We start from the raw sequence: 25,761 nt of genomic DNA on the forward strand, positions 1-25,761 counted from the left end.
CAATGTACACAAACCCAGAGTGGGTGAATTAGAAGTACACAAAATACAATTTCACCAACAAAGAAAACATTGGGGGAGATTTACTAAAACTGGAGCACTCAGAATCTGGTGCAACTGTGCATTGTAGCCAATACTCCTAACTTCAGCTTGTTTAGTTAGAGCAGAATTCCAGTCTTTGTGTTTATTAAAAGTGCTGGCTGTCCGGCTGGCTGGGTGTCCCGGGAGAGGAGGAGGGAGCGGGTGGTAGATTTGATTGCCGGCCGTACCGTGGGGGAAGGGGGGGGGGGGGTTGGGGCTGTCTGTTTTGCCGCCGCCCCCCCCCCACCCCAAATTTTCATCCACCAGCTGCCACTGCTACCATCCCCCCCCCCCCCAATCACCGCCGCCACCGATGTCATACCTATCCCCCATCCCCACTCTTGTCATCCCCATCACCACTGATGTCATCCCTATACTTCCACCGCCACTGATGTCATCCCCATCTCAGCTTCTACTGATGTCATCCCTATCCCCGCGTCACTGCGCCACTGATGTCATCCCCAAACCCCCATCATCACTGCCACTGATGGTGCCGCCATCCTTATCCCCCCCATCACCATCTCCACTGATGTCATGCCTATACTTCCACCGCCACTGAAGTCTCCTCTATAGATGTCATCCCCACCCCCCTCCATCATCGCTGCTACAGATGTCATCACCCTGCTACTGATGTTATCCCCCTGATGAAAACCTGTCCGACGGTCGAGACCAGAATTTGATCTTGTACCTTGATTGGATCAGTTTGTGAACCCATTTGTCCTGAAACAAGAAGTCCTTGGTTCTGGAAAGAAGCGAAGACATCCTCCCACCCCAGAATCGGGTGAGGGCGCCTCTTCATGCATTTGTCTGCAGATCCAGGATTTACCTGGCTTTGGTTTACCTGACCATGTCTTCTTGGAACCCCCAGAAGACCTGAATGGCTTTTCTTTTTCTTGCGACCCGGAGGTACAAAAAAGCCGCCTATGCACTGTAAAAGAAGGCACAGTCTAGTACATGGAGCCTTGCCCTTAGAAGATTGAGGAAGAAGAGTACTCTTCCCACCCGTAAGGCCTTTGATAAACTCATCCAGGGAGATCCAAACAACCTTTCCCCCATAAAGGGAAGGTCAGAAAGAGTGTTTCTGGAAGCCTGGACCGCAGACCAGCTTTTTAACCACAACATGCGTCTAATAGCAATCCCCACAGCAGACACTCTGGCAACCAGGGGCGCCACATCCAGCGATGCATCACATATATACAGCAGGGCGTGAGCCATTTGAGCCATGAGCTCAATCAGCCCCATGGAGAGCTGTTCCGTTTCCAAGACACTTTTAAAGTAACTTCACCCATTCAGAGGACGGTCTGTCACACCAGGGTGGTCACAAATAGTGGGCTCAATATTGAGCCCACTAACATGTAAATGGCAGGACAGAGACTCAATCAGTCTAGCAACGGGGTCCATAAAGGCCAGGGATTCTTCCACCGGGACCACAATAAACATATTTAGTCTGGAAACTTGATGATCCCCCTTTGGTGGCACGGTCCACCACGTGGAAACCTTATCCGTGAAGGGATAACAGCGTTTAAAATGCTTGGGCACCACTAACATGTGCTTGATGTGCCCCCACTGTTCAATGACGGTATTGTCAAAAAGGTCTGGACAGGGAAAAACTTTGCCCGAATTCTGGGATTTGCGAGTGCCAAAAGACACCTGTGTTCCTGATACTGTAGACTCATCCGCCATCTTTAAAGTTTCTCGCACTGAAACTATAAGTGCTTCCACCAACGCGCTTTACTGCGCAGCGGCTGACGAGGACATGTCCTCTTCGCCATCAGAATGTGATGACACAGAGCCACCAGGGTGGGGTGCGTCTGCCATATCTGCCCCTCAATCTCAGGATACAGCAGAGGGAGGCAAAGGGCGCTTACATAAATAAAAAGAAAAAGTGCGCTGATTAAATAATGGGAAGCTGCTACCTTAGGGCTGAAATTGGTGATATAGATAATGTGTATCAGGTGCGCTAACCAAATAATTTGTATTTTGCACATTTTTCATCAGTTAATAGTATGATTTAATTGTCTTATTATAGACCTTATCACCTATGTAATGACACATATTTGATTTCACGTTATTTGGTTAGCGCACCTGATACACATTATCTATATCACCAAAGGGCGCTTACGACTAGTGTTAAAAAGTAACACTAAATCCACTATTGACACCAGGCTTTCCAAAACTGCTGTAAAAGCTGACAGAGGCTGCGATCCAGAAGGTTCCGCAGCCGCACTGAGGGGGTCTGTAGGTGAAATTTTGTCCTGGGACTCCATTTACACTGAATTCAAAAAGATGTAGTGTCACTTTAAAAAAAGTCGCAAAAAAATGCGATCGCAGTGCCGGTACAGCAAGTTTACACACACAGTGTGTGTGGAAACCCACAAGAGACCCCAAAAAAACCTTACCAAACTGATCAGGAGGCTTGCAGGATTGATCTCTACAGCAGAAAGAACGCTCTGACACAGGCAGTGAAAAGCACCTGGGTCATGGCCTAGAGCGTCCAGAGTCTGCCTATGCTGTCCAGCACCATGGAATACAAGAAAATGGCCACCCATGCATTCCCATGGGGAAGATTTAAAAATGGCTGCCCATGCATTCCTATGGGGGAAGATTTAGAAAATGGCTGCCCATGCATTACAATGAAGGAATCTGACATTAATGCAAGGCAAGTCTACAGCAAAAATGGAGGCCCCCACAGCACACCATGTGGTCTCCAGGACCCCCCCCCCCCCCCCGCATAACCGCCTCAGCTGATGCAATATATCCACCCCCCCCCCCCACAGAGGTAGGGACCGGTTATTTGGAGGGGGGGGGGGGGCCTGGTATACCCGAGAAGCCAGGGGGGTCCGACTATTCCATGAAGAGGGCCCAGGTCCACCCCGAGACCGCCAGAGAGTTGGGGGGGGGGGGGGGGAACACCTACTCACCATACCACGATATCAGGTGGGTGCCACTCCAAACAGACTACCTCCCACCCGGGATGGTGGTGCTGCCAGCCAAGGGGTACGCTGCGACTCAGGGCGTTCCAGCGAGACTGTCTACTTGTGGGCTCGTCCCCGTCCAACGGGGCTCTGTGGTGGTGAGGCCTAATGCTGGACTATAACCTGCTCATGCTCACTGGCCAGGCTAGGAGACCTTAAGGAACTAGAATATCCAGTCTGAAAACCAGCCGGCTGTTGCTTGTAGTTCTCCAGGAACTCTACTAAAAGAAGAAATTACAAAAAAAGGTTCCCAAAGAAGAAATTACAAAAAAAGGTTCCCAAAGAATAACAGCTAAGACCGAAGTCCCAGCAGGGAACTAGGTCCTACTCCTAAACAAGGCAGAAATAAACTGAGGGCTGTAGCAGTGTGTGGGGTTATGCCTGCAGGGACAGCCCCATAGGCGCGGTGAAAGCTTTTCCCTGCCTACTGTCCTACTCCTGTAGGGGGCAGCATAACTCCAATGGTCAAAAAGATATGAAGCTGCGTCTGTCAATGAACGATAGAGAAACCCAGTTTTTTTTATTTCATACTCCTGACTACTGCACTCTAAGTACATTACTCCTCAAATTCTACTTTAAGGTAGGCTGTATGCAGGAAAAAAAACATGTAATGGAACAGTTTCATTTTATTAAAATGAGTGTGCTGAGGTTTGTACATCTGTTAACACTCTTGCTTGTGGAACTAGCATATTTTGTGGGTTATAGGACTGAGTCCTTCTCACTATTAGCCCAATTTGGCCACACCAAATTAAAAAAAAAAAAAAAACTAGTCCCAGGTTCTAGACATGCCACTGGTCATGAATATACTACAGCAGTGTTTCTCAAACTTTTTCAGTCAAGGCACCTTTTAAAATTATGGATAGTCATGAGGGACCCCATTCTAAAATGTAAAAAACGAAACTATAATGCAGCAGCATCCACACACGCAGGACACCCACCGAGGTGATTTATACTTAAATGCAAATACACCTTGCCACAATGGTACTGACTAGTATTCCAATGTTCCATTTCTTCCTCACACAGCTAATGTGACCCCAGTGCTGATGGAGGGGGGGGGGGGGGGGGCAAACAAGGGTGCTGTGCTGGTGCCCGATGTCCTTATCAACCGATGAAGTCATTGTTAGGATGCCAGTGGCAGGAAGATAGTAATGGTGCACAATGAAAACCTGTGGCTGTGTGTAACTAAAAAGGCAGGGTTAAGCCACCTGCTGTCTTGTATACAATTTTGGGGAAATGGTTAAGGATTTTGCCAAGGCCCCCCCCTGAAGAAACTTGAACGTACCCTGGTTGAAAAAGGCTGTACTACAGTATTAACCGACCCCAGATTTTGCTAGATTAAATTCTTATTCTCCAATATCAGGTTAACGCATCTTACAATAAATCTAAAATACAAAAATGGAGATACAAGACGTTTTTATTACAAAACTATCTTTATAGAATAACAGATTAATAAGAACAAAAAGCAAAAAACACATTAAACTGTGTTTTTAGTACATATCATACATCAAGCTGGTTTACATGCTCCTTCCTCCGATTTGCCAGGTGAGATTCAATTATTTCTGCGAATAGATCCCTCTTCAGGAGCTTGTACGCCAGGGGTAAGAGCTGTTTGGCTACTTTATGAAAGTACTGTAAGGAAAAAAAAAAACACAAACAGCTCTTCAAACCCATTACTTTATATTGTCCTATGCTGCAGCAACAGTGTGTATAGTGTACATAAAATAAATCTCCAAGTGAACTGCAATTCTCTTGTGCAGAAAGGCCACATTCACACAGGATTTTATTGCCAGTTGCAGTAAGAATCCAGCATAATCCTGTGGCCGGGTTCACAGGTGGTTGCAGCTGTTCAGTCTGCACAAAGTAATGACAGGCCATCAGCAACTGCAGCTGGCAATGTGTAATCGCACAGAGCGTTTACTTGCTGTTCGGGACAGATGATCGCCCCTGGATGCAAGCAGCTTGTGTCCAGGAATCGTCTGCAAGTAAACGCTTCACGTACTAGGGCTGCACGATATTGGGAAAAAAAAAAAATCACATTGTGATATTTTTTTCCCCAACGATATATATTACGATATTTATACCCGCCTCTTCCTGGTGTACATGGTACAGTCGCCTCCCCTCCGTATCTGGTACCTTCTTGGCAGCCTCGGCCCACGTGCGCTCCCTCCGCCTCTTCTGTTTGTCCCTCATGATCGAGCTGTGAAGTTGGTTCTCCCGGAGGGAGGGGGAATCTCTCTGGCTGGGGGCAGACGGAAACGCGGGAAGTGGGGGGTAACGCTGGGAGTTGTAGTCCTCTCCACCAGGCAGCTCCTTCGCACCGGAAGCACACTCCCAGTCCCCCACAATACACAGTGAACCAATCACGTCGTGAGTAGCGGCACAGCGAACCAATCAGGTGTGCAGGCACGTGTCATTGGTACCCTGTGCCGCTGCTCACCGCTCAGTCAGGAGAGCTGCAGGACGCTGGACTTCAACATGTGGGACAGATGTCGGGCTGTATTCTTCTACCTTCACTGTGAGTCCCCAATATCACATGATCCGGCGATGTGACTTTCGCCCACGCCCGCAGCACGATATTCGTTGTTACATCGAATATCGTTCAGCCCTATCATGTACTATTACACCCAAACACTGGTGGACAGTTGTGCCCGCTGTGAGCCTGTCATAGCTTTGCACAAGCTGAAGGACTGCAGCTATCTGTATCCACCTGTGAATTCATCTGCAGGAATCTGCTGGATTGTTGCCACAGCTGGCAATAAAATGAAGTACATGAGGCCTTGCAGTTCAGTTTAGAACCAACAGGCAGATCCCATAACATTACCCATGTAGACCTGATGTTTTTAATTTACCCCTAGTGTTAAAGAAGTCTGTTATTACTCTGAAATGTAGATCCTTAAGTTACAGTATATTACAATGTTATCCTTGTAGGGTTGTGCCTTTATTGGGTGCACACTTTTTTTTTTTATATCGTACATCACAGGGCACAGTCTTCAGAATCCTTAGAACAGAGTTAAACTTCAGGTGACGGGACACTGGCAAAAGAAAGGCAGGAAGTCCCCTCCCAAGCCCAGCCCCTCCAGTTATTTTTGCTAGTGTCCGGGGGGAATCAGTTGACTGTAAACCCAGGATAAGTCGATAGACTTTATCCAGATCCATTCCTATGGCTTTTTCACGCAGGGGGAAATGGTATCCGACCCCACATAAAAGGCACAGGAATGGCCTGTAATGCTGGCGTGTGGCACTGGATCCAGCGTTATGGAGCCCAGTGCAATAATACATTGCCCGGTGAAGTGGTAGGGTGCTATACAGATCAAAGTCACTGAGCCTCAGCTAGGGAACCAAGCCCCTGAAGGTCTTTTGTGGTACAGCCCGCTGTTATGGGTGAAGATTTGACCCCCTAGAAGGCCTGCAGCTGGACTGTTAGTGCACAATATCAAAATAGGGCCATTCAAGTTTGGTATATACTTAATACCTGGCACAATAAGATTGCTGCAAGATCACCCTCCCTAGTCTAGTAGTTAAGGAGTTAAAACATACTTGGTAGTATCAGATGAGAAGTTCATATACAAAAGTAGTCCATAACAATGAAGTCCATGCAAACAAGCACATGTCAAACAGATTCTGCAATCTCTCCTTCAGACAGGTTCTGGAGTATTAAACACAAACGGGGAGGAAGAAAAAGCTTAGACAGTGGTGCTCTCTCTCCCTCCCAGTTTGTACATAGACTGGTGATTGCCCTGTAGCAGGGTTGACAACCTCCCAAAGTGAAAATTACTGTCACAACTCACAGAACACTTTTTTTACTGACAGTTGAAAAAGTTAGCCAAAATGACTGTTTTCAGGACAAATATCAATATTTAAGCTACAAGCATGTAGCTAGTGTGATTAACAATGTGTTTAGGGGTACAAAGGCAATGTTAAGGGTTCCCCTTTACAGTGCAAGGGGGAACGCTGTGGACTCTGATGTAAAGGAGAACTCTGATTAAGGGGGAATGCTGTGGACTCTGGTGTAAAAGGTGACGAGAGACCCCCCTACACCACAGTCCACAGGGTTACCCTTAACATCACAGTCCACAAAGTTCTCACATCAGAGTCCACAGAGTTACATACAAACAGAAAAGTGACAGTAATAAAAAAGAGCAAGTAGTCCAAGTCCCAGGCATAAGGGGGAACCGTGTGGACCCTGATGTAATTGGGAACACTGCAGACTGATTTAACCACTTAACGACCGTCTACTGCAGATTAACTACGGCAGGCAGCTGCTCCTGGGCAAAGCGACGTAGGTCTACGTCGCTCATTCAGGAGGCTAGTGCGCGCTCCCACCCCCGTTCTTCAGCGGGGAAGCCGGTGCGTGCGTCAGGCGGCTCTGATTGCCGCCTGACACCTGCGATCGTTTCCCGCTGAGAGAGGACGACGGTCGGCTGTTGTACACAAAGCTTATCATCCTTCTCCCTGAAATGATCATAGAGATCATGTGATCCTTCTATACATGCCTCTATGGGAATTTCAGAAGCCACCCCCCCAGTTAGAATCACTCCCCTATGCTCACATTTAAACCCCTTGATCACCCATAGTGTGTAACCCTTTTCCCTGCCAGTGTCATTATTACAGTAACGGTGCATATTTTTAGCACTGATTACTGTAGTAATATCACTGGTCCAAAAGTCAGGGGTCTAATCTGTCTGCCACAATGTCGCAGTCCCTCAAAAAAAAAAAAAAAAAAAAAAAACGCACAGGTGATCAAATACCAACAAAAGAAAGCTCGATTTGTGAGAAAAAAAAAAAAAAAAGGATGCAAATTTCGTTTGGGTACAGCGTCGCACGACTGCGCAATTGTCCATTAAAGTAACGCAGTGCCGAATCGCAAAATAAGGGCCAGGTCATTAAGGGGGCAAATCCTTCCGGTCCTAAAGTGGTTAAAAGGGAACTATGATGTAAGGGAGTCTCTGGTTCCCCTTCAACTGTACGGGGGAGTCCTGCAGACTAAAGTAAAGGGGAACTCCGAGGACACTAATTTACGGGGCACACCGTTAACTCTAATGTAGGGTAGGGGGGTGTAAATCACATGCCTGACGAAGGGGTCCTGCATGCCTCCAAAATGTTGCACTTTCTTGCTTGTGATTATGCTGAAATAAAAACTGTTTGGATTGAAGATCTGAGGTGTGCTGGCAAATATATTCTTTGTGGCGTTCATAATCCAATCTCCAGCTGGTTGGTTGCTACAGGACCCAGTATCCTAGAGCTTTCCCCAGGAACATGTGCGATGGGACATATGGACTACCCTTTAAATCCGTGACCCCCTCCACAGACTGCATTGTGGTAGCCCTACTGTTGACACCATGCCAGTGACATCCTGCGCTACAGCACCCCCCCCCCAATCCTCCCCCAGAAGGAAAAGGTAAGTGGTGGCCCCCCTTTTTTTAATGGGTTTATCTATTGGTTCCAGGGACCCTTTGCAGTGGTTTCATTTTTGCTTTACTTTTTTTTATGAGCCTCCCTGGCTGGTCCAAGCCCTACATAGCAGTAATGGAGCTGAGGGGCAATCCGGGAAGCAGAGATAGTTCTCCACCCCCATTTACTCTGGCATGCATGCACAGTGTGGCTGGTCATGTCACAAGTAAGGTGGAGTTCCCTTGTGCCAGACTTCTTAGCTCCTGTTGTGTGTCAAGTCAGAGCAGCTTTGCAGCAGGGGTGGGTTTATAAGGTGCAGGACTACAAAAAGCAGCAGAGCTTAAATTTCTCTGGCACCTTCCTTGTGGGCCAGGTCTCAGCAACTCCTTCCTTGTGGGTACTGGTTAGCGCAACTGCTGGCCAGAGCAAGTATTCAAAGAGCAATGCACGTACGCACACACCCTTTCCTTGTGGGGGGCGGTGGGGCACCGGCAATTGGAGTGTGTCTCCTGGGTCAACCAACACACTAGTGTGTTTTTGGCACATGTGTTTCATACGCAGCAGAGAGGAGGGAATATGTGGAGTGAGGGATCCTAAATACCTTTGTCATGCAAGAAGGAACTGGCATGTAGCCCCCTGTGCACTATATCTGAGGGTCAGTGTCTTCCTTGCAGCTGTGACACTCTTCACCTATCAGGTACCTCCCCGCTGCCTCTTTCCTCCAGTTCCCGCTTTTGCTGGGGTACAGCAGCAGCTTTCTGGAGTACATGCCATTCTGGAATGTCTGGGTCACAAACAGAAGCACTCCCCCTCTCCTCCGCCTTATATCAGAGGAAGAATCAGTGGAAAATACAGAAGATCCAATTCCACTTGTACGGGATGCAGACTTTTCTGAGGACTCCATGCCTGAAGACCCCCAGGGTCAGTGTTCATCTCTGGCCCAAAAAGCCTTTGTGAATTTTTTTTTTTACACGGAAGAGGTTTGCACCAACTTGAAATTGTTGCTTTCCAGGTCTACCAAGGTTTTTGGACTTCGTTATTGGCAGCCACCCTGAGATCCTCAATCTTAAATATACCCCCAACTTAAGGATGTTCTGCATGTAGACTTTAGTACCGTGAGCTTCCCCAAGTGTTCGCTCCACCAAAAAAGATTTGCTCAACCAATACCCCATGGAGAAAGTATGCTTTCCGTAGATCTGACGGTTTCTATTTTCAAAAAAACCTTGCATGCCCAGTGGACGAAGTCCCAGATTTAGGGGAGGCTTAGGATAAGTGGCTTAAGGCTTTATTTAAAGCCTCATTTGCCTTGGTGGGGGCAGCTCTGCAACTGGCAATAGCCATTAGAAGAAGAGTCCCCCAAAGTCTATGTCAGGACTCAAGCAGGAACCTGGAAAATTTTCCTTGTGCCTTCATCTTAGTGGACGCACTGAAGAACTTGTATAAAACAAATTTTCTGACTTTGATTGCTGCGATTTGTAATGGTATTCTTTTTTTATGCTTACTGAAGGCCAAAAGTAAGGGTCACACAGCTTCCTCAAGCTTATGATTTAAAAAGGAAAAGTTTCACTATTTTTGATGGCTCATTCTACCAGGAGCTTCCTGGGTTATTTATCAAACTTCGGTAGATCAAGTTTGTAAAATATTACCAGCTGGATGTTAGAGCCATGAAGGACGCTACCTTTGGTTAAAGTGTGTTGTAGGCTGCTGTGTGAGGTTCTACCTTGTTCTGGTTTCATTGTTTGGGGCCTTTGGTATGCTGCGGTGCTGCCCTACTCTCATATTTAGTGCTTTGGGACATCCTGGTCACATGGATTCTGAAGACTCTGTGTCCTGTGATATACAAAAAGGAAATTAGGATTTTTGATTTGCCTGTAAAATCCTTTTCTTGGAGTACATCATAGGAAACAAATCCCACCCCTCTCTTTTGTAGTTTATGACTTGCTACAAAGCTAAAGCCTTGCCTAACAGGGAGGGGGTATGCCTAGTAGGGGACGTCATGCCCTCTCTTGTCCAATCACCTGAAGGCAGCAGCATAACCTGTCATAAGGATTCTGACAACACACTGTCCCTTGAAGTACTCCAAGAAAAGGATTTTACAGGTAAACCAAAAATCCTAATTTTTCCTTTATATAATAAAATTCCATTGACACAAGGCACAAAAATATACTCACATGTGAGCCATAACAGAAGAGGTCAATTCCCAGCTCGTAACCCATACCATAATCACACTCATCATTTGCAAACTGAACAAAAGTGATCATTTCCTGAATGGGAGCAAATGCTTTTATTCTCACATCATCAGAAGATGCTTCCACAATGGCTTTGCAAATTTTCTTAAGATTCCCTAAGGGGGGAAAAAAATAAAATAAAATGGCCATTTAAAATTACTTGCAACTAGACAAAGTTATTCTGCAAGCTAAATAAACAGTTTAGTTATAAACATGCCCCTGAAATTGTGTTTTTTCCTCAACAAATACTTAAGTAGATTGTCTACTTTGTCTAGATTGTCTATAAAGTTTCTTCTTGTCTGAAGTTCTAGAGTGCTTGAGAAGACAAATTATTAAATGACAATGCATCTTGTAATATTCAGAAAGTTTAAAGTGATATTAGAAGGCTCTTTTTTTTCTAACAACAACATGTTTTACCTGATCTGTGCAATGGTTTTGCACAGAGCAACCCCAATCTTCTGCGGTCCCCCATCGGTGCTCCTGGCTCCTCCTCTTCAGCAAGTGCCCCCCACAGGAAGTCACTTCCTATGCGGGTACTCCCGAGCTGTACTGTCTGTCTATTGACACAGGATGGCTCAGCTCCTCCCTCCGCTCCCTTGTCACAGGATTTGCTCGACAGCAGCAGGAGCCAATCATACAGCAATTATCGGATTCCCCCTCCTCACCCTTTTTAAATGTTTTATCTGCCTTAAACACTAATTTTATTGCTTTGTATTTCTAACATTTCCTGAACAAGTACATTATTCACACCTCTGTATTAAAAAAACAAAACACCCTCGTAAAAACTTGTGACAAGGTAGGCCCGTTTCATTTAAAAAGGGAGGACTATGTCCTGATTCAGGTGAAAAGGTTACTTTTTTAGTTCAAACAAGTTGTTTTTGAGTTTCATATAGAAATGCAGCACATAAGTGTAAGCAGTACAATAATCAGATGGGTAGAAACGCCAACACGTACACAGTTAATAGCTCAAATCATGTACATAGCAACACATTATTTGCAGTAAGACCAGCAGAAAAAACAAAAGTAAAAAAAAAAGTTACAGGACCAAAATACCAGAACTATACATAAAAGCCTCCATTCACATGGCTTGCACCAAACAAGACATGGAAACATATGATGTCTGAATGCCCAGATAGCAAATACTCCTTATGAAGTACATGTAGACGAAGATTGCAGTCACCTGTTCCAAATCTTGGTATATTCACTTGGGCAGCCCCTATTGGTGTACATAACTTTTATAGGGTAGGGTATTATTTACTTCATTGAGCCACACTGCAAAAGGTAGAAGGCATAGACTGTATCCAGCCCCTAGGCCACAACCTTCCATGCACTGAGCAACTTTTCTTGCAAAATTTGAGAGTATTTTTGTCCATATCAGTGTCGGGAAATAATCCCAGTAAACATTGTCTGGGGTCCATTGACACTGGAGAACCCATCTGGTCGTGAAGGAATTTGATAACCTGTGTCCAAAAGCCTTTAAGGCGTGAGCAATGCCAGATTAGACTACAGTTTAACGTAGAGGACCTAGTAAATGGAGTAATGGTAAATCAGTACGGGGCGTGATCCGACAGTAGTCAGGAGCAAAAACCTGCTGCCTGTAGTCTACGGGTGAGTTGCTGTGAGGCAAATATAAAATCAATCCGGGACAGAGTGGAAAGTAGAGAAGCAGAAATAGGCATTCTTCCTTGTGTACAGGTGTCTCCACATGTCCACAAGTGATATGTCCGCCATTAGGCGACTAAACCTAGTTGCACGGTCTGGTTGTAATGTACTGGCCTCGTGACTCAGTTTATCCAAGCTGGGATTGGTGACCATATTAAAATTGCCCAGCCAGATGGCTGGTGTAGATTGATATTTAGACATGAAAGAGAAACCCTCACTTAATACATGGGCATTATAAAACGGTGGTACATAACAGCCCAAGCTCAATATTGAGTTACCAGATCTGCTGGTCATTAAAAAAAACAAAAACACATACCTTCCTTGGGATCTGTCTCCACCGAGCATATTTCAAAAGGGACTTTTTTGCCGATAAGTATGGAAACGCCCCTGAAACAGCTAGTATGGGTGGCATGGAATGCCCATCCAACCCAAGGTTTTTTAAATGCGCACTGCAAGGAGCCCATGGCATGAGTCTCTACTATAACAGTTATGTCTGCCCGTTGGGTCTTCAGAAAAGAAAAAACAGCCGTGCACTTTATTTTATACTGAAGATGTTCCATGTCAAAAATTTCAAGAGCGCCGTAGTAAAAATGAAGAAGGATTGAAGGACTCAGCAGAAGCAGGGTCCCCAACGATATCTAGGAAATGCATAGTACGAAGCATAGAAAGGACATCATTTGAATGGAGCATATATGAAAAGCAGCATACAAACGTTATGACATAAGAGACTTTGTTGCATACAATTAAGAGTCGCTAAGAACATGAACACTCTAGCCTACCCAGTGCTACACATACCCCAACTTGTGTGAGCATAGAACCCAGACTAAATAAAAAAAGAGAACTGCAAAAAACAATCGTCAGCATGATGCCTGAGGCAGGGTATTACAGTAGAATATCAGCTGGGGCATCAGACTTAAGGGAGGGACACGTCGCTTTCCTTTATTTCGAAAAGTTAGTTTACCAAGGTGGCAAACTTTCTCTGAAGGGTAAAGGGATGCTGAGAACAAGGGCATCTTGCTGCTGTTGCTCTGGGACGTGTCCTAGATCCGAGCAGAAAACATAGCCAGCTCCATCAGCAGTACAAGAATGTAATGGAAATGTAATAGAGAAATAGTTCATACATCCTAGTATGGAGTCTTGTAACACTGGGTAGTTAAAGTCAGGGGCCCAACATGGCAAATTTTCTATATGTGCCTTTGAGGGCAACCATAATGCTGATGTGGCTTGCGAAGAAATTGGGTTTGACACCCCTAGTCTAACCAATCATGCCACGCTGACGCAGCCTCTCGCTTCTCAGAAAAATGAACACGATCTTCTCCCACAACACAAAGGCGGGCTGGGAACAACATAGCATATATGAAGTGTCGAAACTGGAAAAGTTTCTTGATTTCATTGTGGGCATTGGCGCTGTACCTCCACCGAGAAGTCAGGAAACACCAGGATCTGGGTGTTGTGGTATGGAATGTTGCCCTTTTCACGGGATAGACAAAGGATTGCATCACAGTCCTTCTAGTTAAGGAACTTGGCTATGAAGATATGTGCTGGTGTTTTGGCCATCATACGATGGGCACGCTCCACGACAAAGGACTGCAAAAACTACTCCCGGCCATACGTTTTAAAAAGAATATCTTCCAAAAAGTTGGTAGGGTTTGCCCCCCTCAGATCCCTCCGGGAGGCCAATGAAGCATAAGTTGTTGCAGCGCATAAGATTTTCTAAGTCATCTTGCTTTTGCTGCAGCTGGGCAATATGACGACTTGCCTGATCAGAGGAGGCCTGTAAATGTGGTATGGCATCCTCCATGTGGCTCAGACGGAGTTCGGAAAGGTTACTTTAAAGCATTAGTAAACTTAATACAAAAAAAAAATACAAACATTTCCCCCTGCAAGGTAAAGGCATAATGTGCTAGTATTCATTGCATATTAGCACATTATGAAAGACTTACCTTGAAAAAAGCCCTCCAGCGGCGTGCTTCCTTTTGGGTTGCGGCTGCTTGTATGGCCGAGCCATGATGACGTCGCTTCCGCACATGTGCATGAGAATCACAGCCACGGTGGAGAGCTCTGAAAAAACGGCACGGGTATGCCGTTATTTCCGAGCGCATGCGCTGTTGACATCACCAGCTGCTTCTGGCTAGAATATCTCTTAAACGGTGCACGTTTAGGAGATATTAATTTTACCTACAGGTAAGCCTTATTATAAGCTTACCTGTAGGTAAAAACAAAAAAAACTCAGGAGTTTAAGACCACATTAGGCAGGAAATTACACTGTCTAGGAACTACCCTATCCAGACACCACTGAAAATATGGATCAGATGCTGCAAGCGCTTGTAGCTTAGAAATGTGTCTGGCAGACGTGATCGCTATTTGAAAGGCTGTCTTAAGAATCCACAGAAGGCAATCATAAGCCACATGAAGAGGCAACACAAGGATAGTACCAACGATAGTTGCCATAACAGAAAGGCTGATTTTCAAGGATGATAAATCTTTAGACATGCCCCGCTGAGCTGGACTATTGTGGGATTTGTGGCCCATCTGGAGTTAAAGTGGTAGTTAAGTCGTGTTAGCGATTTTTTTCCTACAGGTAAGCTTATAGTAAAAGCTTACCTGTAGGTAAAATGAATATCTCCTAAACATGCACCATTTCGATTTTTCACGAAGCATAGCCAGTTATTTCACAAGCGCATGAGCTCTGAAGAAACGGCATGGTGCCATAAACTGACTGCCGTGCACAGGAGTAAAATCATGGCTCAGCCAGTCTGGCAGCCAGAGCCCACAAACCCGGATGGAAGACCTGATGAACATTGAAGCCCTGTCCGTGGTGACAGCGCGCCAATGGAAGGGCTTTGTTTTAGGGCAAGTCTCTCATATTGTGCTAGTATTCAATGCATACTAGCACATTAGGACATTGTCTTACAGGGTCTTCATAGCGGACATCCTATGCCTGGCATCCTAGGTTAATATTGCCATAGGGCATGGAACAATGGAGTGGTGCCTGGATAGATTTGATCGGTGTAACCAGCACCATAGCAAATCCCTCATACAATGAGATGATTTGCTGGAGAAAATAAAATAATTTCATTGCACTAGCAACTCCATCTGGAATTTCACCATCAAACCATAGAGATTGTGGATGAAAGTATGCTCAGGAGACTCAGGCACTTGGATGTGTGCATCCACTGGGATCACATTGTTCTCTTGCTTTGGATGTTCATGATCTTCTGTGGTAACTGAAAAGAGTTGCTGACCGTATCCATGAGGGTTTGAAGGAAAACCGGCATGCGCAAGTCCAACCCTGGCCCTATACACAGTGTCTGATCAACCAACCAAATTTCCGTAGAGTTAAGAGAAACAGTCTGATAGTGATTGCGGGCCACAAACAGGATGTAGTCTAGGTCATAGGTCCCAAACCCCCAGACCAGTACCAGTCCGTGGGCTGTTAGGAACCAGGTCACGCACCAGGTAGTGAGAGGAGGGTAAGCAAAGTTCCATCTGTATTTACAGCTGCTCCGCCTCCTGTCAGCGACGGCATTCGATTTTCATAGGAGTGTGAACCCTACTGTAAATTGCGTATGCAAGGGATCTAGGTTGCGCGCACCTTCTAAAAATCTAAAGCCTGATGCACTGAGACAGTGATGCTAGTGCTGGGGAGTGGCTGCCACTACAGATCATCATTTGTGAATAAGCCTGGTGAATAGACTTTGCCCATGCTAGAAGAGGCTCAACTGCTTGAGATGGCAAAATTATTGTGGCCTTAAAAGTATGTTTGAGACAACCTCAACTCTCCTTACATTCTAGTTTAAAGTCAAAGCAGAATATTGTGAGTTTGCCACAACAGCACTGAAAAGCCTTCTTCCATCCTAAACATCCCTCCTTGTGAAGCAGGGCTTTCTGCAGTGACAGCAACCAAAGGAATATTAGACTGGACATAAGGAAGACACTTCAGGTTTCACTATCTCACATCACTTCGAGATGGGACCATCTTGTTGCAGGAAAATAAGCTCAGGGCTCCCACCGATTTTTCATTATGGCAAGTTGCATAATTATTTAATTCTATATTGCAATGTAATAGAAAGTGCACAAAAAACGTAATGTGCTTGAATTATCCCTGCACCAATTTGGTAGAGAAGGAATCTGTGGACCACTACCTTGATCATAGTGCCTGCTTTGTAGCGATTTAAGGTTATTTGACCTAATCAAATTTTTGCTTTGGAAGGAAATGACACTGATTCCAGCTTATCCCACAAAGTCCTTGTCAGTTTTAGCTCCTGAGGTGCATGAATGATCTCTTTTCTGCTGACATCTCCCCTTAAAGTTGTAAAGTCTCAGGGTTTTTCACCATAAACGCACAGCTGCAGAGGTTTCTATCTTCACCCGGTCTTCCTTCTGGGTTCAGGGACGCCGGCAGAGATGGCGGGGCACCACAACAGTTCTGGAGGTGCCGGATCCATAGTGCCAGTTCTGGACTCCCTGCTACACACCTAACCCTTAAATACGGCAGAGCAGTGTGGAGGCGGCTACTGTCGGGAAGGCCGGTCTGGAGGAGTCAGCTGAATCTAGCCCCAAGGTAAGGAAATGGGCAGCTGTGTGTGGCTCTTGTGTTTTTTTCCCCCGTGGAGGGGGCACTGGGGTGTGAGGGTGACCGAAGATCACACTACCTTCCAGGTGGAATGGTGGGGGATTTCTCTAGTCATCCGGTGGTGGGACCCGCACTAGGTGGTGTCTGGTGGGCCACTCTTACATGGTGTATCTAAATTACTCAGCGGTCTTGGCCTCTGTTTATTTTAGATAAAAAACAGGATCCTAAGGAAAGCAAAAAGGGGGGGGGGGGGCGCACCCAAGAAAAGATGTGCCATTTGTGGCAGGAAATTATCTTCTAGTTGGAAGAAAACACTTTGTCAAGATTGCATAGATCACCTGTTTTAAAGGAGAAAAAGGGCCGTTGTTCAAAAACTTTGATTCCATGAAGAAAGAGGACTCAAACATTGCGGTTTGCAAGGCAGATTCCAAGGGTTTTCTATGCTGAGCTTTAGTAACCCCGTGAACCAAGCCCTTTTCAGCCAGTAGGGTGCTGTTAAGATCACTTTTGCTGATAAGCAAATCTTCTTGGTGAACCTGGGGATAAGGGCAAACGGCGGAAAGGCATACGCCAGTCCTGCTTCCTCAGGCTGAGATAGGGCATCAAGATCCACACTGAGTGGGTCTCTGCAAAGAAAACATTTTTTCTATTCTTTCTCGTGGCAAACAGATCTATTTGGGGATTTCCCCAACTCGCTGTGATAGGATTGAATACAGTCTGGTTTAGGCACCATTCTGTTTCGTGCAATACTTCCCTGCTTAGAAAATCTGTTACAGTGTTTTGTTCTCTCTTTAGATGCACTGCAACTAAGGACGCCAGATTTTGCTCTGCCCACATCAAGATCTCTTCTGCAATGCTCATAAGGCTTGCTGTCTTTGTCCCGCCTTGTTTAATTATGTAGCTGACTGCTGTGAGGTTGTCTGAGAATATTTTCATATGCCTTCCCTTTATGATTGGGCTGAAGGACAACACTGCTTCCATTACTGCTCTTAGGCGTTGGATGAGTGGCTGGTCCACTGACTGTCCCAGCTGCCTTGGACCATTTGCTTGTTCATATGAGTTCCCCAACCTCTTGCACTTGCATCCATCGTGATTATGACCAGATTTTGCAGAGACCACAGGCATCCTACTGTGAGGTTTTCTCGTCTTAACCACCACTAGATTGATGCCCGATTTCCACCATCAGTGGAAGCGATTCCTTCTGCCCGTTCCAGATTGATCGCATGAAAGCCTGCAGAAGACTCATGTGCAGCTGAGCCCACAGAACCACCGGGATGCCTGCAGTCATTAGACCAAGTACCCTCATCAGGTTTCTTATTGAAGATTCTGAGCTCAGACAAAAAGGTAAAGATCTCTGTTAGGGTCTAATTTTTTCCTCTGTAAGGAAGATTTTTGCTAAGGAGGAATCTACAACATAACCCAGAAAACACACTCTTCGCGCTGGAGTGAGATTTGATTTTTCTCGGTTTATGAGCCAGCCCAGATTCTGAAGATGATCCATCGCCGGCAACAGATTGTGTTCCACTTCTCTACCGAGCCTCCAAAAAGATGATCGTCCAGGTAGGGGATTATTTGGAAGTAGACTTTCTGACCTTCAGCAGTGTCGGAATCACAGAGTCAGAAAGACCTCTATCCTTCAACACCTGGCTTTCAACAGCCAACCTGTTAAAGGCTGCGATTGTAAAGCAGGATGGAAGATCAGCCCTTGAGACAACAGATCTTCCCTGAGAGGAAGTCTCAAAGGAGCATCGGGGACCAACCTTACCAGATCTGCGTATCAAGACCGGCGAGGCCAGTCTGAGGCCACCAGAATGACCTTCCACCTCTATTCTGCGCAGAAGCCGCGGCAGGAGTTTCAGCGGAGGGAACGCATAGATCAGCCGATGATTGATCCCAAGAAACCACCAGTGCATCTGTGGCGTCGGCCAGAGGATCCTGCGACCTGGCTACAAACCTCTGAACCTTCTTTTTGAGTCGAGAAGCTAACAGGTCGACGTCGGGAGTCCCCTCCGGGTGCAGAGAAAATTCCACCTGATCCAAAACCTGACGACTCAGGAAATCCGCCTGCCAGTTTTCCACACCTGTGATGTACACTGAAAGAGCTGGAACAAGCTTTTCTGCCCATTTCAGGATCTTTGCCACCTCCCAGGCCGCCAAGACACTCTTGGTGCCCCCTTGATGATTGATGTAAGCCACGGCCGTGGCACTGTCCGACTGAATCCAGACTGGACAACCTACTAAACGATTTCTCCAGTAACTCAGGCAAAGCTTTATCGCTCTGAGTTGCAAAATATTGATCGGAAGTCTGAACTCTTCTACTGTCCAGGACCCCTGGACACACAACATCCCCAGCACTCCTCCCCAGACAGGCTGGTGCCTGTGGTTACCCACAGTCCAATACAGTGGGAGGAAGGACTTGCCCTGGCGTAGTGCTAACGAGTGAAGCCACCATAGTAGGGCAGTCTGTGTTGTGACTCAACTAAATCATAGTGTCCAAAGATTGTGGATCTTTGTTCCATTTGACAAGAATCTCCCTTTGTAAGGGTCTCATGTGGAACTGAGCAAACGGAACTGCCTCGAAGGTTGACACCATCAAACCCAAGGCGCAGAGAAGACAGACTGCTGTATAACAGCAGACGAATCGCCACCTGCAACTTTTGCAGTTTGTCGGAGGGGGGGGAGAAGAAAAACTCTTGCTGAAGCGGAGTCCAGAGTCAGGCCCAGATATTCAAGTTTTAAGGATGGTACCAGGGCAGATTTTTTAAAATAGATGTTCCAACCAAACTCTTGCAGAGTCCGTACAGCGATTGTCATGTCGCCCAACAGAGCAGAGCTGAATGAGAGTCTGCTCTTAAGAGATCGTCCAGGTACCCCAGTACTGTGATCTCCCTATTGTCACAGTAATGCCAATACCAGAGCTAACACTTGGTGAAGACCCTGGGGGCGGAGGCGAGACCAAAAAGTAACGCCACAAATCGGTAATGCGCCTCTCCTACAACAAAGAAAACGCTGGTGTCCAGCTTAAGTAGGAATGTGTAGATAAGCGTCCTTGATACAGTGGTGATCAAAAGTTTGGGCACCCCAGGTAAAAATTTGTATTAATGTGCATAAAGAAGCCAAGGAAAGATGGAAAAATCTCCAAAAGGCATCAAATTACAGATTAGACATTCTTATAATATGTCAACAAAAGTTAGATTTTATTTCCATCATTGACACTTTCAAAATTACAGAAACCAAAAAAATGGCGTCTGCAAAAGATTGAGCACCCTGCAGAATTTATAGCATGCTCTGCCCCCTTTGGCAAGAATCACAGCTTGTAAACACTTTTTGTAGCCAGCCAAGAGTCTTTCAATTCTTGTATAGGTATCTTTGCCCATTCTTCCTTACAAAAGTCTTCCAGTTCTTTGAGATTTCTGGGCTGTCTGTCACGCACTGCTCTTTTAAGGTCTATCCATAGATTTTCAATTATGTTGAGGTCAGGAGATGGCGAAGGCCATGGCAAAACCTTCAGTTTACGCCTCTTGATGTAATCCCCGGTGGATTTTGAGGTGTGTTTAGGATCATTATCCATTTGTAGAAGCCATCCTCTCTTTAACTTCAGCTTTTTCACAGATGGCATCAAGTTACCATCCAAAATTTGCTGAAATTTTATTGAATCCATTTTTCCTTCTACTCATGAGATGTTCCCTGTGCCACTGGCTGCAATACAACCCCAAAGCATGATTGATCCACCCCCATGCTTAACAGTTGGACAGAGGTTTTTGGACAACAGATTTTTCCATCTTTCCTTAGCTTCTTTATGCACATTAATACAAATTTGTACCTGGAAACTTTTGATCACCACTGTATCTATGAGGCCAAAAAGTCTCCTTGGTGTAGCGACACCACTACCGTGCGAATGGACTCCTTACTTCTTTACCCGCACAAGGCGTTTCAGAGCCTTGAGGTTCAGGATTGGATGGACTTTGCCTTCTTTCCTGTGCACAGTGAACAGGTTTGAATAGAACCCCTGAAAGCGCTCCCGAGAAGGAACCGGCACAATCACCCTTTGAGACAACAGATCGTGTACCGCCTCTTGAATCCCTTAACCAGACTGGAGATCGGCGTAGATTTGAGGGGAAAAACCTGTCCGATGGTCAAGACCAGAATTCGATCTTGTAACTCGATCGGATTAGTTCGAATACCCATTTGTCCTGAATCAAGGTCCATGGTTCTGGAAAGAAGCGAAGATGTCCCCCCCCCCCCCAGATATTGGCCTGTTCTCGGCTTACCCGACCATGTCTTCTTGAAACCTCCAGAAGACCTAAACGGCTTTGATATTTTCTCCTGCGTACCGGAGGCATGAAAGGGCCGCCTGTGGGCTCTGAACTAAGGCCCCTGCCACACCATGTGTCTAATAGCTAACTCCACCCCTGAGATACTCTGGCTACCGGGGGGGGGGGGGGCGCATCGAGCGACGCATCACATAAATAGGACTTAGAGCATTTGGTCCGTTAGCTCCGTCAGACCCGGAGAGAGCTGTTCCGTTTCAAAGTCACTTTTTAGTAACTTTGCCCATTCCGTAATGATCTGGGAGACCAAAGTGATCACGAAGATCTGTTTTAGTATTGAGCCCGCTATCATGTATAAGTGGCAGGACAAAGACTCAATCTGTCTATCCACAGGGTCTGTAAAGACTGGGGACTCTTCGACCGGGACCACAGTAGATTTGTTCACCTTTGGTGGTACGGTCCATCTTGCGGACACCGCGAAGCGGTAGTGCCTTTTAAAACGCTTTGGCACCACTAACATTCGTTTGATGTGCCCCCCCACTGTTCGTTGACAATTTTGTCAAAAAGTTCTGGACAAGGGAAAACCTTGCCCGACTTCTAGGATTTGCGTGTACCAAAAGATACCTGCGAGGATACAGGGGAGGGCTTAGGGTGCTTTTTACTAGTGGTATTTTTGATAATCAAATCCACTTTTGACATCAGGTCAAAAGGGGGTTGCGACCCGGAAGGCCCCGCAACAAGGGGATCAGTAGGTGAAATTTGTTCCTAGGACTCCATTATGAACCCTGGAATATCGCAGTGTCACTTTAAGAAACTGCAAAAAAATGGACCGCATCGCTGCACCAGTGGTACTACAAGTCCCAGCCACTAGCACTGCAGATAGCAGGGTGAGTAAGGAGCACCTACAGGGACCCCAATAGACATAGATTAAAGTAAACAACTGCGCTAAACCAACCAAATAAATGTGAAGCTGCAACTTCAAGTGTGACTGTCACCTTAAAAATAATATATAGAAATAAGTTGCGCTATAAAGTGAAAAAAACATATATGATAAAGTCCATATGAAGTAAACAGCACGTCTGGCGAGATAGTCTGTACAGGTACCGCTTACCAAAGGCAAATAGTATATAGGCCCAATATACTTCAAAGGATCCACAGGAACCAGATATCAATCGGACTCCGTGTTTCTGGATGGATCTCCTCGGTATTGGGTATTCATGTGAAATAAATAAAAAACGCCATAGCGTAAAACCACAATAAAATTGAATAAACACCCCAAGTGATTGGAATGTCAAGAAAGTGCTAAGGTAGTGTAGATAGAAGACACACCACCTCCAATCTTGTGAAAATACTCCTTACCAGAGTATAAATAAATAGTGCAGATAGAAAGAGACCTCCCCCAGTAGGACTGCAGCTTACCAAAGGCAAAACAGATTAAACATATAGGTCCCAATCGTGTCACCAAAAAGGGCTGACTTATATATGCCCTTACCAGCTCCAAAAATTGGAAGGCAGAAAGGATCCAGAATCCGATTGAGCACTTTAACTGATGGCACAGCTCCAGATATGTTATGGCAAAGACACTCCGGACCAGATCAAACACCTCCAATGGGAACGCTAGTAGAGGCTCAGCATACCCCAATAGACATACCAACAATCGATATGGAGGAGGACAGGATCGCTCTGCTATGGTGAAAAAACGATCTTCACATGAAGAGAAAATACCTAGGTTATCACTAGAGTAAAGGCCTAGCTGCTCCCTGCTGTCCAGCAATCGCAGACTCCAAGAAACTGGTCGCCCAATGCATTCATTAGGGGAAACCACAAAAACATGGCCGCCCATGCATTTCAATGGGGAAAAACCTATGAGGCAGGACACTTCTACAGGAAAATGGCGGCCTACACGGCGTGCCATGCGGTCTCCAGGACCATCTAAGGGGTCCAAAAGATAAGTGGCATCAGGGAGTCCCCGGCAGGGACCCCCCACCAGGATTACCTTCCCCAGGGATCCGCATAGAGGCCTCGGCGCGATCTCTCTGGAAATGGCCGCAGGAGATGCAGCCTGCCCCTTACGAGATCCCCCCGTAAGAAAAAATAATCGGATTTCCGAATCAACTCAGTCGCCGCCAGGTACACAAATAGAACTGACTACATCCAAGGAATGTAGAGAAATTTCATTAGGATGTTTTAGCTTAGGACATAAAGATGGCAACACAATGTCTTCATTCAAATGAAACCCTGAGACAACCTTAGGAAGAAACGCCTGACAGGGTTGTAACACCACTTTGTCCCTGTGAATCACCAGGTAAGGCGACCGACAGGACAACACAGCCAACTCCGATAGTCCACCTGCGACAGACTGGGCAAAGGAATTTGACAAATGTTTTTAAAAGGAGGCTTTGGAAGTACCAACAGTACCAAACTGGGATCCCACGGAGGTACCAAGGATCGCAACGGAGGCGCTAGATGACGAACTCCCTGCACAAAAGTGTGAACCAAGGACTTTGCCGCCAACGGCCTTTAGAAAAATATGGCCAAAGCGGAAATGTGGCCCTTGATGGTGCCCAGAGCCAAACGCGGATCTACACCTAATTGTAGAAACTCCAACAGGTGAGACACAGAGAAGGAACGGGTAGAACCCCCCCCCCCGAGACTCACACCAAGTAATGTACACCCTTCAAACAAGATGATAAACCTTCCTGAAAGTAGATTTCCTAGCTTTTAAACAGTAGGAATCACAGACTGGGACAGCCCTCTGGCCTTCAGCACCTGGCTTTCAATAACCAAGCTGTTAAAGCCAGCGACTGTGAGCAGGATGAAAGATTAGTCCCTGAGACAGAAGATCTTCCCTGAGAGGAAGTTTCCAAGGGGTGTCTGCTCCCAGCCCTGAGTACCAAGACAGGCGAGGCCAGTCTGGTGCCACCAGAATGACTGGAATCCCTTCTCCCACAACTCTGTGTAGCAGTCTTAACAGAAGTTGTATTGGAAGAAAAGCGTAAATTAGGACGATACTGACCCCAAGGGGCCACCAGGGCGTCTGCCAAAGGATCCCGAGACCTTTACACGAACCTCTGCACCTTCCTGTTGGGACGGGATGCCAACAGGTCCACATCGGGGGTCCCCCACCGGAGACACAGCTGACGAAACACCGCCGGGTGAAGTGACCAGTCTCCCTGATCCAACTCTGCCGACTGAGATAGTCCGCTTGCTAATTTTCTACCCCCGGAATGTGCACAGCAGAGGGTTGGAAAATACAGTTCCCCCCACTTCAGAATGCCGGCAACTTCCAGGGGCCACCAGGAATGCCTTGTGCCCCCTTGATTGACATATGCCATCACTGTAGCATTGTCCAATTGTATCCTCACCGGTCATCCCTGCAGATGATCTGTCAATGTGACAGACAAAGTCTGATCGCCTGAATCTTCAGTATGTTGATCGGCAGGCTGAACTCCTCTCAAGTCCAAACACCTTGAGACGAGTATACTCCCAAGACACCTCCCCACCTGGACAGACTGGCATCCGTGGAAATCACTGTCCAATACAGGGGAAGAAAGGATTTTCCCCAGGCGCAGTGCCAGGGAGCGGGGCCACCATATCAGAGAACCCCGACTTAACATGATCAGATCGTCCCGACAGCGGATCCTTGTTCCATTTGGCCAGAATCTCTCTTTGCAAAGGTATGGTATGGTACTGAGAATACAGAACTGCCTCGAAGGTGGAGACCATCTGACCCAGCATTTGCATGCAAGTCCTGAGCGACGGCTGACGGTTGGACAACAGGAGCTGAATCGCATCCTGGGAATTCAGAATTTCACCCGTGGAAGAAACACCCGAGCGTCAGACCAAGGTAGTCCAGCTCGGTTGACGGAGTCAAAGCCGATTTTTGAAAATTCAGTGTCCAGCCGGACTCCTGCAGAGTTTGCACAGTAATGTCCAAGTCGACTTCTAGACGCGAAGACGACTCTGCACGCAGAAGCAGATCGTCCAGGTAACCTAGTATCGTGATCCCCTTCTGCCAAAGCAAGGCCAACACCGGGGCCAAGACCTTTGTGAACACCCGAGGAGCTGAAGCGAGACCAAAAGGTAACGCCACAAACTGATAATGCTCCTCGCCCATGGCAAAGCGAAGAAAGCGCTAGTGCCCGACCTATATTGAAATATGAAGGTAAGCATCCTTGAGATTGATGGAAGCCATAAAATCCCCTTGATGAAGGAAAGCCACTACCGTAAGGACAGACTTCATCTAAAATTTCTGAACCCGCACAAAGTGGTTCAGAACCTTGAGGTCCAAGATCGGGCGAACCTTACCTTCCTCCCTGGGAACGGTAAACTGATTTGAATAAAAAAAAAAAAAAAAAACACTTGAAAACGTTCCGACTCTGCAACCGGCACAATGACTCCTTGTGCTAACAGGTCCTGCACTGCCCCGTAGAGGCCCTGCAGCCGATCGTGAGACAGGCGTAAGTTGGAAGGAAAGAACCTTGCTGGAGGCAAGGACCCAAACTCGATCTAGCCGAACCAAATCAACTTGTGGACCCATTTGCCCTGAATGAGCAAGGTCCAAGGGTCCGGAAAGAAGC

General features: G+C 46.4%; 1 protein-coding gene across 1 annotated transcript in view; it reads right to left on the reverse strand.

Moving 5' to 3' along the window:
- Positions 1-4,464: 4,464 nt before the first annotated feature.
- The window catches only part of HPF1 (histone PARylation factor 1), a gene marked incomplete at its 5' end in the record, with an annotated part of 107,069 nt that continues 85,772 nt past the window's right edge, over positions 4,465-25,761 (reverse strand). Inside the window, 2 exons of the mRNA XM_082243991.1 lie at positions 4,465-4,682; positions 10,616-10,788. Coding sequence (XP_082100117.1) covers positions 4,551-4,682; positions 10,616-10,788 — 305 coding nt within the window. The 3' untranslated portion in view covers positions 4,465-4,550. The remainder of the gene's footprint in view (positions 4,683-10,615; positions 10,789-25,761) is intronic.

This window comes from Pelophylax lessonae (genome assembly GCF_965119305.1).
Source record: "Pelophylax lessonae genome assembly, chromosome: 1".
Lineage (NCBI taxonomy): Eukaryota > Metazoa > Chordata > Amphibia > Anura > Ranidae > Pelophylax > Pelophylax lessonae.